Source organism: Hyaena hyaena, unplaced genomic scaffold, assembly GCF_003009895.1.
Source record: "Hyaena hyaena isolate Hyena2069 unplaced genomic scaffold, ASM300989v1 scaffold_96, whole genome shotgun sequence".
Lineage (NCBI taxonomy): Eukaryota > Metazoa > Chordata > Mammalia > Carnivora > Hyaenidae > Hyaena > Hyaena hyaena.
The window spans coordinates 3,067,503-3,080,074 of record NW_024080729.1 but is presented as its reverse complement, the minus strand read 5'-3'; the positions used below and the strand labels follow the sequence as shown (position 1 = coordinate 3,080,074).

General features: G+C 51.0%; 1 protein-coding gene across 4 annotated transcripts in view; it reads left to right on the top strand.

Moving 5' to 3' along the window:
* Positions 1-3,089, top strand: part of BRPF3 (bromodomain and PHD finger containing 3) — a 33,737-nt gene extending 30,648 nt beyond the window's left edge. For all 4 annotated transcript variants that reach the window (XM_039235265.1, XM_039235264.1, XM_039235266.1 and 1 more), the window contains one exon: positions 800-3,089. In XM_039235265.1, the coding sequence (XP_039091196.1) occupies positions 800-983 (184 nt within the window). In that variant the 3' untranslated portion in view covers positions 984-3,089. The remainder of the gene's footprint in view (positions 1-799) is intronic.
* The last annotated feature ends 9,483 nt before the right edge of the window (positions 3,090-12,572 follow it).

Genomic DNA, 12,572 nt, shown 5'->3' with positions numbered 1-12,572 from the left:
AGGACTCAGCTGGGACCCAGTCAGCAGTCAGCACTCCCAGTGGCTATGGGAGTGCACGTCTCAGACCTCAGGTAGGGGGTGGGGTGGAGGGTGGTTTGGGGCAGTGTGGGGTCCACTGCAAAGGGCTTGCTTGCCCTTTAGGGTTTCTCTTAGCAACAGGAGGGCTCTTTCACTTCTGCTTTTATAGAATGAGGAGGTAGGACTAACCAGTAAAAGTAATAGCTATCATTTATTGTTTACTCCGTGCCCTGATACAAATTGATTTACATCCATAATCTTATCGATCCTCATTAAATCTTCATCAGTCCCCTCCCAATCCATTTTGCAGATGAGGAAGCTAAGGCTCAGAAAGCAAAGACCCCATTGCCAGACCTGGGACACAGGCCGAGATCTGGCTCCAAAGGCTAGTGTTTATCCACATGTTAGATTTGCCTGGCCATCCTTAGAGCAGCACACCAGGTGCAGGCCCCACCAGGAATCATGGGTTCCAGGCATCAGCCCCACTGCCGGGCCATAGCTCCCTGTCGCCCCAGAGCAAGGTGAGGGCTCGCTCTAATGTGGGCCTTTCTTGGCTTCTGGGTCCTAACAGTCCTCTAAAGCAGAGTGAGTGCCCTGGGGCTCAGGGAAGGGCCTGGCTGCAAAAAAGGTCCCTTGGTGGCCTCCTGTCTGCGGTGTCCCAGTCTGTCTCCTCTTGCCCTGTCCCCTCCCCCAACTTGGCTTGTCCTGGGCAGATGGGCCCAGAGGAGTCCCCTCATACCACCCACCATAGCCCGGGCTTCTCACTGTGCTTGTGTTTTAGGCAGTGGCTTCCAAGAGACAAAGTGCTGCCCCTGGGTGTGGAAGACACCGTGGACAAGCTCAAGATGCTGGAAGGCCGCAAGACCAGCATCCGAAAGTCAGTGCAAGTGGCCTATGACCGTGCAATGATCCACTTGAGCCGGGTCCGGGGGCCCCACTCCTTTGTCACCTCCAGCTACCTGTAAGGGCGGGGCGTGGCCTGCGTCTGCCTGCCCTGCCTCTGTCCCATGCGGCACAGAGGCCTCTTCCTGCCCCAACCGGTCATCTGGCTGGCAGCTTCCCCCCTTCCATGGCAGGCCAGGGACCGGGGCCGTGTCCTCCCCACGGGCAAGGTCCCAGTTTTGACCAACTGTGTGGTTCCCCTGGTGGGCCTGCTGTGTGCCAAAAACTCCCACCTGAGCTTGCCCGGGGGCTAGTCCACCGAAGAACCCGTTAGAAGTAGAAATAGCTGTGAGGCTTGCGCCCAGCTGAGGAGATGGACCTGAGCCCAGAAGGCAAGAGGCCCTAGGCTCTTTCTCAAAGGTGTGCCTGGCCCACTCCTCCCCACTCCCAGCTAACTACACCTCAGGGCAAGCGAGGCTCTGACATTGACCCCAGAGGTGCTGTGGATACACGAGGGTCCCGCGGGGAAGCTCCTGGAGCTCACCCTCTCTCCCCTCCATCACCCATTCTCATACCTCTTCCCTGTCCCATCTTCTGCACCAGTGCCATCTCTCCTTTCCCGTGTCCCTTGCCTTTCTTTTGTGCCAAACAGAAACCATCACCAAACTGGTCTTTTTCTTTTTGTGTCTCATTCCCTTTGAGGCCAGCTGCTATGCTAGGTGGGTCTCTCCGCCTGGCTCCTCAGGGCCCAGGACAGAGGCCAGCCTACCACTCGGGTGACCCCTCCACCAGCACACACACACCCCCTTCCCCATCTGCTGCGGACACCCGGCTTGAGGCCTGGCTGTGAAAGCTTGCCCCCTCCCTGCTTGCTGAGAGGCGGGCCGAGGCTTGGCGGGCTCCTGTCAGACCAGGCTGGTGGTGCGAGTGTCCGTCTTTCCACTTGGATGCCGGGGGGTGTGGAGTGAAGCTGGGTCCACTCCTCACCCCTGCTGTCCTCTCTCTGTGGGCCGCCCTCTCCACCACCTCAGATGGTGGGCCTGCGGCCCGGCACCTCCCTGCCTACGCTCTGCCCTGCCCAGCCTCTGCTGCTCCCGCTCCCAAATGCCGGGGGGACACCACGCTTTTATTTCATGCCCTCTGTCCCCTTCCCTCTTGTCTGTTCAACCCCCTCCCCACCTTCACCTTCTCAGAAACGGAAGGAAAAAAACTGTGAAATGGGAAATGCTGACTGACAAACCAACACAACTTTCAGAGGCTTTGAGTCTGTTCTCTGGATGTTTCTTTTCACCTCTTAAGCACCAAAGCCGCAGGGCCAGGTTGCAGGCCACTGATCGCCATGTTGATTTTTAACCTGACGTTCTTTTTAATTGTTTTAAATTTTTCATAGGGGAGTTTTGGACAAAACAAAGTCACTGGGGAGATCACTGCCATTTTTACACACTCGACTTTTTAAAACTACAACCAACCAACCACCACAACTTCTTATACATTTGGGACACGAGCCAGAGTTTAAAAGGGAACCAACAAAACTCTCTATAACATAAAGGATGAGGTTTTGGATTTTGTACAGTAATAAAAATACAATACAGCATATGGCTAGGGAAGGACATGGTGTATATAATTGTAAAATACTGTTCTAAATTATTCAGGCCTATAGTTTCCATTACTGGAGTCCTCCATTGTGTGGCTGAGTATTTTAAATGCACACAGTGTGGTTTATTTAAAGGAGCCAATGCGTCCCCCTCTCCCCAGGTAGTCGGTCAGCTGTGGACTCTGTGACCTTTGTCTCAACCTGTGTTGTAAGATCTCGGGGCTCTCTCTCTGTGTCACTTCCCCCCAACACTTTCTCTTTCTAGTCTCTCTCTTTTTTTCCAATCTCCTTGACTCTTTCAGTCTCTCTGCGTCTCATTTTTAAAACTGCTCTTTTAGAACGGGAAGCGGCTCAGATCCTGTTGTGGCGTGGGGCCTATGTGTCTCAGTCGCGTCTGCTGTGAAGCACACGATGCTCTATTTATTGTAGAAAGTGACTTTATTTGCTTTCTAGAATTGTTTATAACAGATGGTATAAGAGAGGTAATAAACAGAAAAATCTATGCTTGTAAAGAATACAGAAGTTAATTTTACCTACTATAATATGACTGTCTGAAACTTATTTTCTCTCTGAGAAATAAATGTTCTAATGGGCAGCAGGGGCTGTGCTGTGCTTGGTGTCATCGTGGGGGGCCCGCGCCTCTCTTCCGAATTCCCACAGCCCACCCCCACCTCAGAAGGCTGGAGCCGTTAAGAATGGGGTGGTCTGGCAGGCCGCCAGCCGGCAAGGGCTCCGTCCCTCTCTCGGGCCCCTGGGAGGGGTGTGAGGGTGGGCTCTGACGTTTTTCCCTCCCCGGCAGCACCACCCTCCGGGTCCTGTAGATGGTCCCGCCTGCCTTCTCACGCCTCAGCCGTCCCGTGGCCCTGTGCCTTTGGGAGCATCTGTTCCTCATGCACTTGGAGAAGTAGCCCCTTGTGCTGGATTTGAGACCCGAGGGTGCCCACGCCTCCTTTGTCATCATTGCTGTCCCCCTTCTGTAGGCAGGCACCCGGGATGGGCAGACGTAACGTGGGCCTCCGTCCTTTTAGAGCCGGAAGGGATCCTGGCGCCTGCCCGCTCTTCACTTTGCAGTTGAGAAAACAGACCAGCACGATTAGCAGAGTTGTCCAAGGACAGCTGGCCCAGAAATAGGGCAGAATCCTGGCACAAGAGTCTGGCCCGGGGCTTCCCTGGGGGCTCCACAGCATTTCAGGGCTGTGCCGGTCTGTTCTGTACCGGCTCCCCTCTCTCACCAGCTGTGGCTCCAGCATTTCTGGGGAGAGACATCTTGAAGAGCAGAGAGAGTTCCCAGGGACAACATACTTGGTCTCTGGGCCCGGGATAGCTTTTCCCCATCTCCTCCCCTGTCCCCTCTGTGCTCCTGCCTGGCTCCTGTGTTTGGCTGCTAGTTACGTCACAGTGGCGTGACTGAAGGACAAGGGTCTCCTGATCACCTCCACAGGCCCCTTCAAAATTCTTGTCGTTGAAGTCACTAGACTGTAAAAGTGTTCAGTTTGGTGTAACATTGACAGAGTACTTCCAAAGTCTTTGAATTACGTGTTGCGGGTGTGAAGATACACACCTCTGGTCCACAGGACGCTCACAACCTGACTCATGCGACACGTCACGGGTAACTCTGAATGAGGCAGATGTGAAACTCCCCCACCGGGGAGGAGTGTGGGAGAGAGCTCATGTTTGCTTGAATAACAAAAGCTTTCAGGAGAATAAAGCAATTAATTCAAGCCTTGAAAAATGGGATTGAAAATGCCTCTTTATAAATTTATAGTTTGAGGGGCGCCTGGGTGGCTTAGTCGGTTAAGCGTCCGACTTTCGCTCAGGTCATGATCTCGCGGTTCGTGGGTTCGAGCCCCGCGTCGGGCTCTGTGCTGACTGCCAGCTCAGAGCCTGGAGCCTGTTTCAGAGTCTGTGACTCCCTCTCTCTCTGACCCTCCCCTGCTCACGCTGTCTCTCTCTCTCTCCTAGAAATAAATAAAACATTACTGGAAAAAAAAATTTTAAAAAAAAATAAAAAAATAAATTTATAGTTTGAATTACAAAGGCAATATTTAGAAAGAAGTGAAAAGGCTCACCCTGTAAACCATTTGGTACATAAAGGGAAAGTGACCAGAGCGGGAGGGGGAGGATGGAAAGGAAAAGCGTAAATAGATGAAGCAACACAGCCAAAGGCAGGGCTCAGGGAGGCTGGGCGCATGCTCCGCTCCAGTAACTGACTGCTGCCCCCTCTGACCGGCAGCCACTGAGGTGGCAAGGCAGTGTGTGGGGGCTAAAAGCCATGTCACTCACCGGCTCTGTGACCTCGAGCATGGTACTTGACCTCTCTGAGCCTCTCCGAGGCTGACCCTGAGGCCAGGGCGAGGCATGATGAGTGGCGGCATCCGTTGAAGGGTTTGATCAGAGAAGGGACATGGCCAGAACTTGGCAACTAATGAGACATCAAGAGTCCAAAAGCAGGAGTGTAAGACCAGGTGGCCACATGGCCGGAGGCATCGGCAGTGGCTTTGAGGGAGAGGAAGGAGAGGAGAGCTTAGATTTGATGAGCTTCTGTTGCCTCCAGGATATCTGAGAAACCTCCCCCCACCCCCCAGCAAGCCCACGGGACTGGGCCTGCAGTTCAAGAGGAAGGTAGGAGCAGATGACAGAAATGTGGGGGGCACTGGAGCCCACCAGGGCAGTTAGGACAATGGCCAAGGAGGGAAAGGACAGACCTGAGGAAAGCCCCTTATATTTGGAGGCTGGGATTGGGGAAGAAAAGATGGAAAGAGCGCCTTCAGAGGGGTCTGGTCCCTGGGGAGGGCCTCACACAGAGGAAGCCAAGCCCTAGGGATCGTCTAGGCCCACCGCCCCACTCCTTTCACAGAAAGAGGCAGGTCACATGCACTTGGCATCGCAGAGCAGGAAAAGGCAGTGCTGGACCAGAAAGAAGCCGGAAACTAGCACTTTCTACTCTCCACCAGCCCTTGTATTCAGAGCCTTCAAGGTGAGCAAAAGTGTCAATGACTCTGATCAATCCTGTGATTAAAATTCATGGACCCAAGTCTAAAATATGATACTGGAGGGGCGCCTGGGTGGCTCAGTTGGTTAAGCGTCCGACTTCAGCTCAGGTCATGATCTCACAGTTTGTGGGTTCGAGCCCTGCATCCGGCTTTGTGCTGACAGCTCAGAACCTGGACCTGTCTTCAGATTCTGTGTCTCCCTCTCTCTCTGACCCTTGCCTGCTCATGCTGTCTCTATCTCTCAAAAATAAATAAAACATTTAAAAAAACATTTAAAAATATTATGATACTGGAGCATGTGGAAGAACTGAGTAGGAATACAAAATTCCCTTTTCCTAACGAGTTCTAAAATATAATTAAAAGCTTTTGCCAAGCCCTGTCAGCTTGGCCACTTCCGTTAATGTATTAATTGTCATTAACACTTGAATGTGAATTTGCCACCCACACGGACTCTGCCGGTCTTACTAGGCTGTGAGCTTTGACTCGAGAGGAGAGAGGTGAGTGATAAAACTTCCAGGCTCTGGGGCGGTGGGGGGTGGGGGGGTGCTGAAGGGAGATAGAGGGTGGGGACCTTGACTATCCCTGGCACTTGGGGGTGCCCTTCTGCTTGCCTTTTCCCTTCAAGGGTAGCAGAGGGCACTAGGGATGAAAGAAGAAAAGCTGTGGGTGTGTGTACATGTGTGTGTTTTCCATTTTAATATTCCTTTTTTTTAGTATTTATTTTGGGGAGTGCACAGCAGGGGAGGGGCGGGGATGGGGAGACAGAGGACCCAAAGCGGGCTCTGTGCCGACAGGCTGACAACAGGCAGCCCGATGTGAGGCTCGAACTCATGTACCACAAGATCGTGAGCTGAGCCGAAGTCAGATGCTCAAACGATTGGCCCACCCACCCAGGCGCTTCAACAATTTTAATATTTTTGAGAGGGCCAGGACTCCGGCTGCACGGAGTAGAAAAATCTAATTGTCCCCAAGTTTCAGAAGGGCTGCTGTGTTGTTCTCTCAGAGAACATTGTGTCGTTTGCCTGGCACCTGTAAGACTGGTTGGAAGTGGCTGATTTCAGTCTAACTGCTCTTACTTGGGCAGCAGTGTGTGAATTCCTTCCTCTTCCTTCCAGCTTTGCACAGGCTCCTTGGGGGGACAAAGAGGCGATGCTGGCAATACAACACTGTTGGCTTCTGAGAGGCAAGGGCGCAAGATGCACCGGGTCCCGGGGGAGGGCTGCTTCTCCCCTGGCTTCACAGTCTAGAAAGATCCCCAAGGGATTTTATCTAGGCTGGCAAGGGAAGATTATAAAATGTGTTTGGGATTTTTTTTTTCAGTGTAAAGGAGAAAGATTATTCGAATCATTTCCAACCACTTTAATGTAATTCCTTATAGTCTCTTGTGTTTTTGTTTTTTGTTTTTTTTCCTAAGTAGAGCATGTATTTCAGTTTCTTGTACTGGTTAGCTGAGAAATGGGCCTCCCCGAGAGGATGTGTTCTAACATCCGTGCAGAAGTTCTTGGCGTGATGGGAACATGATCTCCTCTCCTGCCTTTTCTTCGTTTGTATATCGTGAACCAGCCCAGGCCAACTATTGCCTGTTTTGGTTTTTGGGTTTTTTTCCCCCTTTCGTGTTGCTAACATAGCGGTGTCTCCAGCAGTGGACATTGAATGGGAGTTTTAGATCTTTATCCCAAGAAATTTGCTCTCCGGTGTGCCTTTCCATGGAAGTACGTCCTAGACTGAATTCTGCCCTGCGTTCCAACATCTGCGAATAAGGAGACCCCTCCCCCGCCCCATAGTTGGAGAAGTTCTCACTCTGCTCAGGTACAGCCGCCAGCACCTGGCATACAAGGTCACTCCAGGGTACACACAACACTGTTTTGAGGGCAAGACCAGCAGCCAGGGCAAGTCAGGCCAGGGGCCAGGAGCAGTGGAGCTTTAGACCTTGAATTTTATTGTTTTAGATATAAATTTACATATGGCGATTAAGGAATACAAACCTTAAATTTAATGTCCATGAATTTTTACATGTGTTAGCCATCTATGAAACCACTACCCAGATTAAAGTCCAGAACATTTCCAGTGCCCTAGAAAGTTCCTCATATTCCTTCCCAGTCAACATCCCCCTTCTCCAAAGAGGGTAACTACTGTCCAGAATTCTATGGCCATAGATTAGTGTTGCCTGTACTTGAACTTCATATAATGGACTCATACAGTATGTGCTCTTTTGAGTCTGGCTTTTCTTTTTTTTAATGTTTATTTTTGGAAGAGAGAGTGCCAGCGGAGGAGAGGCAGGGAGAGGGGGGGACAGAAGATCCGAAGCAGGCTCTGTGCCGACGGCAGCGAGGGGGCTCGAACTCACGAACCATGAGATCATGACCCGAGACAAAGTCAGACGCTCAACCGACTAAGCCACCCAGGCACCCCTTGAATCTGGCTTCTTTAATTCAATGTTATGTCTCTGAACTCCACCGCTGTTTCGCACGTAGCTATGGTTTGCTTTGAATCGTATTCCATTGTACAAATACTGTAGTGTGTTTGTCTGCCCTCCTGCTGGTCAGCATTGGGTTGTTTCCGGTTTGGGCCTCTCACGAATAACACTGCTGTGAACGTTCTTGTACATGACATTTTGTAGACACGGTGCCCGTTTCTCTTCAGAATAGCCCCAGGAGTGCTAGGTCACGGGGTTTAGCGTTACACACTTAGCTCTAGCCTGAAGTGTATGTGTTAAGCTTTAAGAGTTTCTACCGCTTTTCCATTGTTGTACACTTTGCACCCCCACAGTGGTGGGGGGGGTGTCCAGCTGCTGCACACCCTCGCCAACACTGAGCACCGGCATCCCCCAGCTTTGGCCTGGACAGGTTTGTTGACCAGCTTCCCCTGAGCTCCACCATACAGCCAGGCTTCTCCCCTGCTGTGCAGTACTACTTTGCTAGGTCCTTTTCCATCAGGGAACCCATTTCTCAGTGCTTCACAGATGCCTGCACCGGCTCTTGGTGAAACAAGGCACCTCTTAGTTCAGAGTAACACAACCCTCCCTGGCCCTCTCCTCCTTATCCCTGGCTACTGGGCTGGGGGGACTGAGAGCCCGGCCTCAGGGCCCCTTCCCTTACTCACACCCAAGCCTCCAGCACTTCAGGCCTCAAGCAGGGCGGAAGGCACCTCCTGCGAATTGTGTCCAAATCCTTCCTTGCCTACTGCCTAATGCCATTGTTGGGTGCCTTACCCACCCTCTCAGGCCACGGTCCTCGGGGACACGCCCGTGACCCTGGTTTCCTCCGACTTCTTGGTGTCGCAGTGGGGATGAAGGATGTGCCAGCCGGTTTTGATGAGGTCCTTGAGGGGAGGATCAGAAAGGGGATGAAGAGAGCCTATTTGCTGTTAACTGTCCTTGGTGACACAGACACACATTTCAGAGTCATCGAGGATGAAGGCGCAGAAGAGACCCTGAAGCGGCTTCAAAGGAGCTGCTCAAGTCACCGGTGTGGGAAATGTCTGAGCTAAGAAGGCAGGGTCAGGGAAAGAGACCTGAGGGCGCCCTGTTTGGAGACAAAAGATTGGAGAGGCAGCAGTGACGTGGGCAGCTGTTGGAAGGCGGCTCTGTCCTCAAGGGCAAAACAGCCATCTGGTTCTAGGCGTGAGCTGCGGGATGACGACACAGCCTCCCCTGGGCTGTCCGAGGGGGTTCTGGCTCCACGTGCGACCCGGGACACACCCGGAAGTTTTTGGTGCCCAGAATCCGGCCAGTCCTCTTCCCGCCCCCTCCCTCCTCCTCCTTCCCTCACACCCTCCCTTTCCCTCCCTCAGCCCCTACCCCATTTCTCTGTCTTCAAATTTTATTTTTTTTTAAGTTTATTTATTTATTTTGAGAGAGAGAGAGAGAGAATCCCATGTGGGACTCGAACCCATGAACCGTGAGATCACGACCTGAGCCAAAACCAGGAGCCAGATGCTCAACTGACTGAGCCACCCAGGCGCCCCTCAAATTTTATCACTTTTAATTTGAGTTGGTTTACATGATTCAAAATTTTAAAAACTCAGGGAGGTTTCATTCTGGTCCTCAGTCTCCCAGTTCCCCTGCCAGAGGCCATCAGTTTTGCCAGTTGCACATGTACCTTTCCAGAGACACGTTAATACCCGGGTGTGTGCACGTGCTCGTCTGTGTCCCTTTGTCATACAAACGGTAGCATACAGTTCCCACTGGTCTGGGCCTTATTGGTTTTTTTTAATTTGTTTTTATTAAATATTGAGCAGATCCAAAAATAGCAGTTATACAATAATATATAATTTTAAAAATCCACAACACGATTAGCACCGCCGCCCCCCCCCACCCCGCCCCGTATCTGCCACTTGTCCCAGACAAAGAAGCAGAATTTCTAAAAACTCTGTGGCCCTTCCCACTCCCTGCTTCTTTCTCCCCAAATACTATTCTGAATGTCATACTTATCATGCCCTTTTGTTTTCTTTATATTCCTGCTGTAAGTTTAAATCAGCACACAATACATTTATTTATTTATTCATTTAATGTTTTTTCTTGAGAGAGAGAGAGTGAGCAGGGGAAAGGGAGAGACGGAGAGAATCTTAAGCAGGCTCCGTGCTCAGCATGGAGCCTGACTTGGAGCCTGATGACCTAAGCTGAAATCAAGAGTCGGACACTTAACCGACCAAGCCACCCAGGCTCCCCAGCTGGCGACAAGTATTGTGTAGTGTCACACCTTTCTGATTTTGAAGAGAAGGAAGTATATTGCATGCAGCCTTACACAACTTGCTTTCATACCACCCATGCCTGTGATCCTGAGATTCAGCTATGCTGATACACATGGCTGCTGTTCATTTTCTTTATCTTTTTAACATTTTTTTAAATGTTTATTCATTTTTTGAGAGAGAGAGAGAGAGAAACACAGCACGAGTGGAGGAGGGGCAGAGAGAGGGGGAGACACAGAACCTGAAGCAGGCTCCAGGCTCCAAGTTGTCAGCACAGAGCCTGATGTGGGGCTCAAACCCATGAACCATGAGATCTTGACCTGAGCCGAAGTCGGACGCTTAACCGACTGAGTCAGCCTGCAAGCCGGTTCATTTTCACTCAGTGTGGAATTCCCTTGTATTCAGATAACACCATTAATTTTTCATTGTACTATTGAAGACATGTGGGTCGCTTCCAATTTTTTGCTTCTATGAACAGTACTGGTGTGAATGTTCTTTATTGTTTCTTTTCTGGTGCATGTTTGGGGAGGTTGTTGGGGACATGGGTACAGATCTTTCTTGGGCATTTGCAGGATCCTAGGGAATGCACGTTGTCAACTTCAGTAGATACTGCCAAGCTGTTTCCCAGAGTGGTTGTATCAATTCACGCTCTTGCCAGCATGCTTCAGAATTCCCTTTGCCCCACTTCCTTGCCAGCACTTGGAATTAACAATTAAAAAAAATTTCCAGACTGATATGTGTAAAATCATGACTCACCATGCTCTAAAATTTTATTTCCCTGGGGCGCCCAGGTGGCTCAGTTGGTTAAGCATCCAACTCTCAATTTTGGCTCAGGTCATGATCTCACGGTTGGTGAGATCGACGCCCATGTGGGGCTCTGCGCTGACAGCACGGAGCCTGCTTGGGATTCTCTCTCCTTTCTCTGCCCCTCCTCCTCCCCCTCTCTCTTTCTCTCTCTCTCAAGATAAATAAATAAACTAAAAAAGAATTTATTTTCCTGATTATGCACATTGCATTTTTTATTTAAAATATATTTTGGTGATTGTTCCATATCAGAGCAATGAGAACTTCTTCCTCCTTTCTTGGGCTGGAGCGTGACCCATCGGATGAAAATCTGACTGATTTGACCAATTCCTCATTGATAGATATGGAGTTGGCTCCAGTATCTCCCAGATAATTCGGCAACGATGGAAGAGTCTGTTTCTTACCCAGAATGTCCTGAAATATTTAGATGAAAATGGAAGGCCATTTTTGCTCACCTCTGGCACTGTGCCTTGTGCCTGTCTATTTCCAGCAAATTCCCTTAATCCCCTGAGTTCCCCAAGGTGGGAGCCGTATATGCCCTGTTTTGTGTCATCACACTGTCTTTTTCCTCAGATGATGATGTTCACTGTCCCCCCTCCCCCGCCCTCCCCTCTCCATCAACCCAGAACCATTCTATTGGGTCTACACTGCCACCCCCACCTCCACACCGATTTCTCTGGGATGGTCCCTGCCCCAGCATCTTCTTCTTATGACCACCCCTGTCTCAGAATTAGTATTCCCCGAGGGGCTGGACTTTGCCTGGCTCTGACAGAGAGGAAAAGAAACAGAGAGTATAGAGTCTCAAAGGTGGGGGGGAGGGGGCCTGGCACCCCCACCTGTGATACCCTGAGCAAACCCCTGTGTTCCTGAAGCTCACTTCTTCATAAAACGGGGACAGTAACGTGTCTCTGGGGCTCAGGGCAGAGCGGGACCCATGTTTACAAAGCACCCCACATTCAAGCCCTTGCGATTCATCTCTCCTTGTAATCGAGGAGACTTCTAATTCAAGGAAGCCACAGTAGTGCTATTTTAGATGCAAATTCTGAGTCTACAACTACCTGGGGTTAGGGGAATGAACCCCAAATCAGAGGGCCTTCCTGGAGGAGGAGATATTTGTGCTGGGTCCATCAAGACAGGCATCATTTAGGCAAAGGGAGGAGCCCTCTCTTGAGGAACGACATCCTTGAAATCAGAAGTGTGGAGAATGAAGGCGGAAAAGCTTGAACGTGCTTGAGGAGGGGTGAGTGATTTGGGGGAGAGACATGGAGTGTAAAGGGTGTGGGACGGAGTGCGGAGATGTGGCTGGGTCTCCATCTTGGAGGCGTCAGTGGGCAAACGAGGTCCTGGGGGAGGAGGGGCTCAGGAATCTGAGGTGCACCTGCTATTCAGATGCATGCTGTCATGTCTGAGACTTGCTGTTTCAACAGAGTAAGGGGCTGCAGGCCAGCGTGAAGGGGTGTGAGGCTCAGTAGAGCTGAACCCCGTTACCAGAGAGCCCAGTGGCCAATCTGCAGGGTCTTTCTCTGGAAGGAAGAATTGTACTGCATTGGACTCAGGACAACACCTCCCCCAGCCCCACACACCTTCTGCTT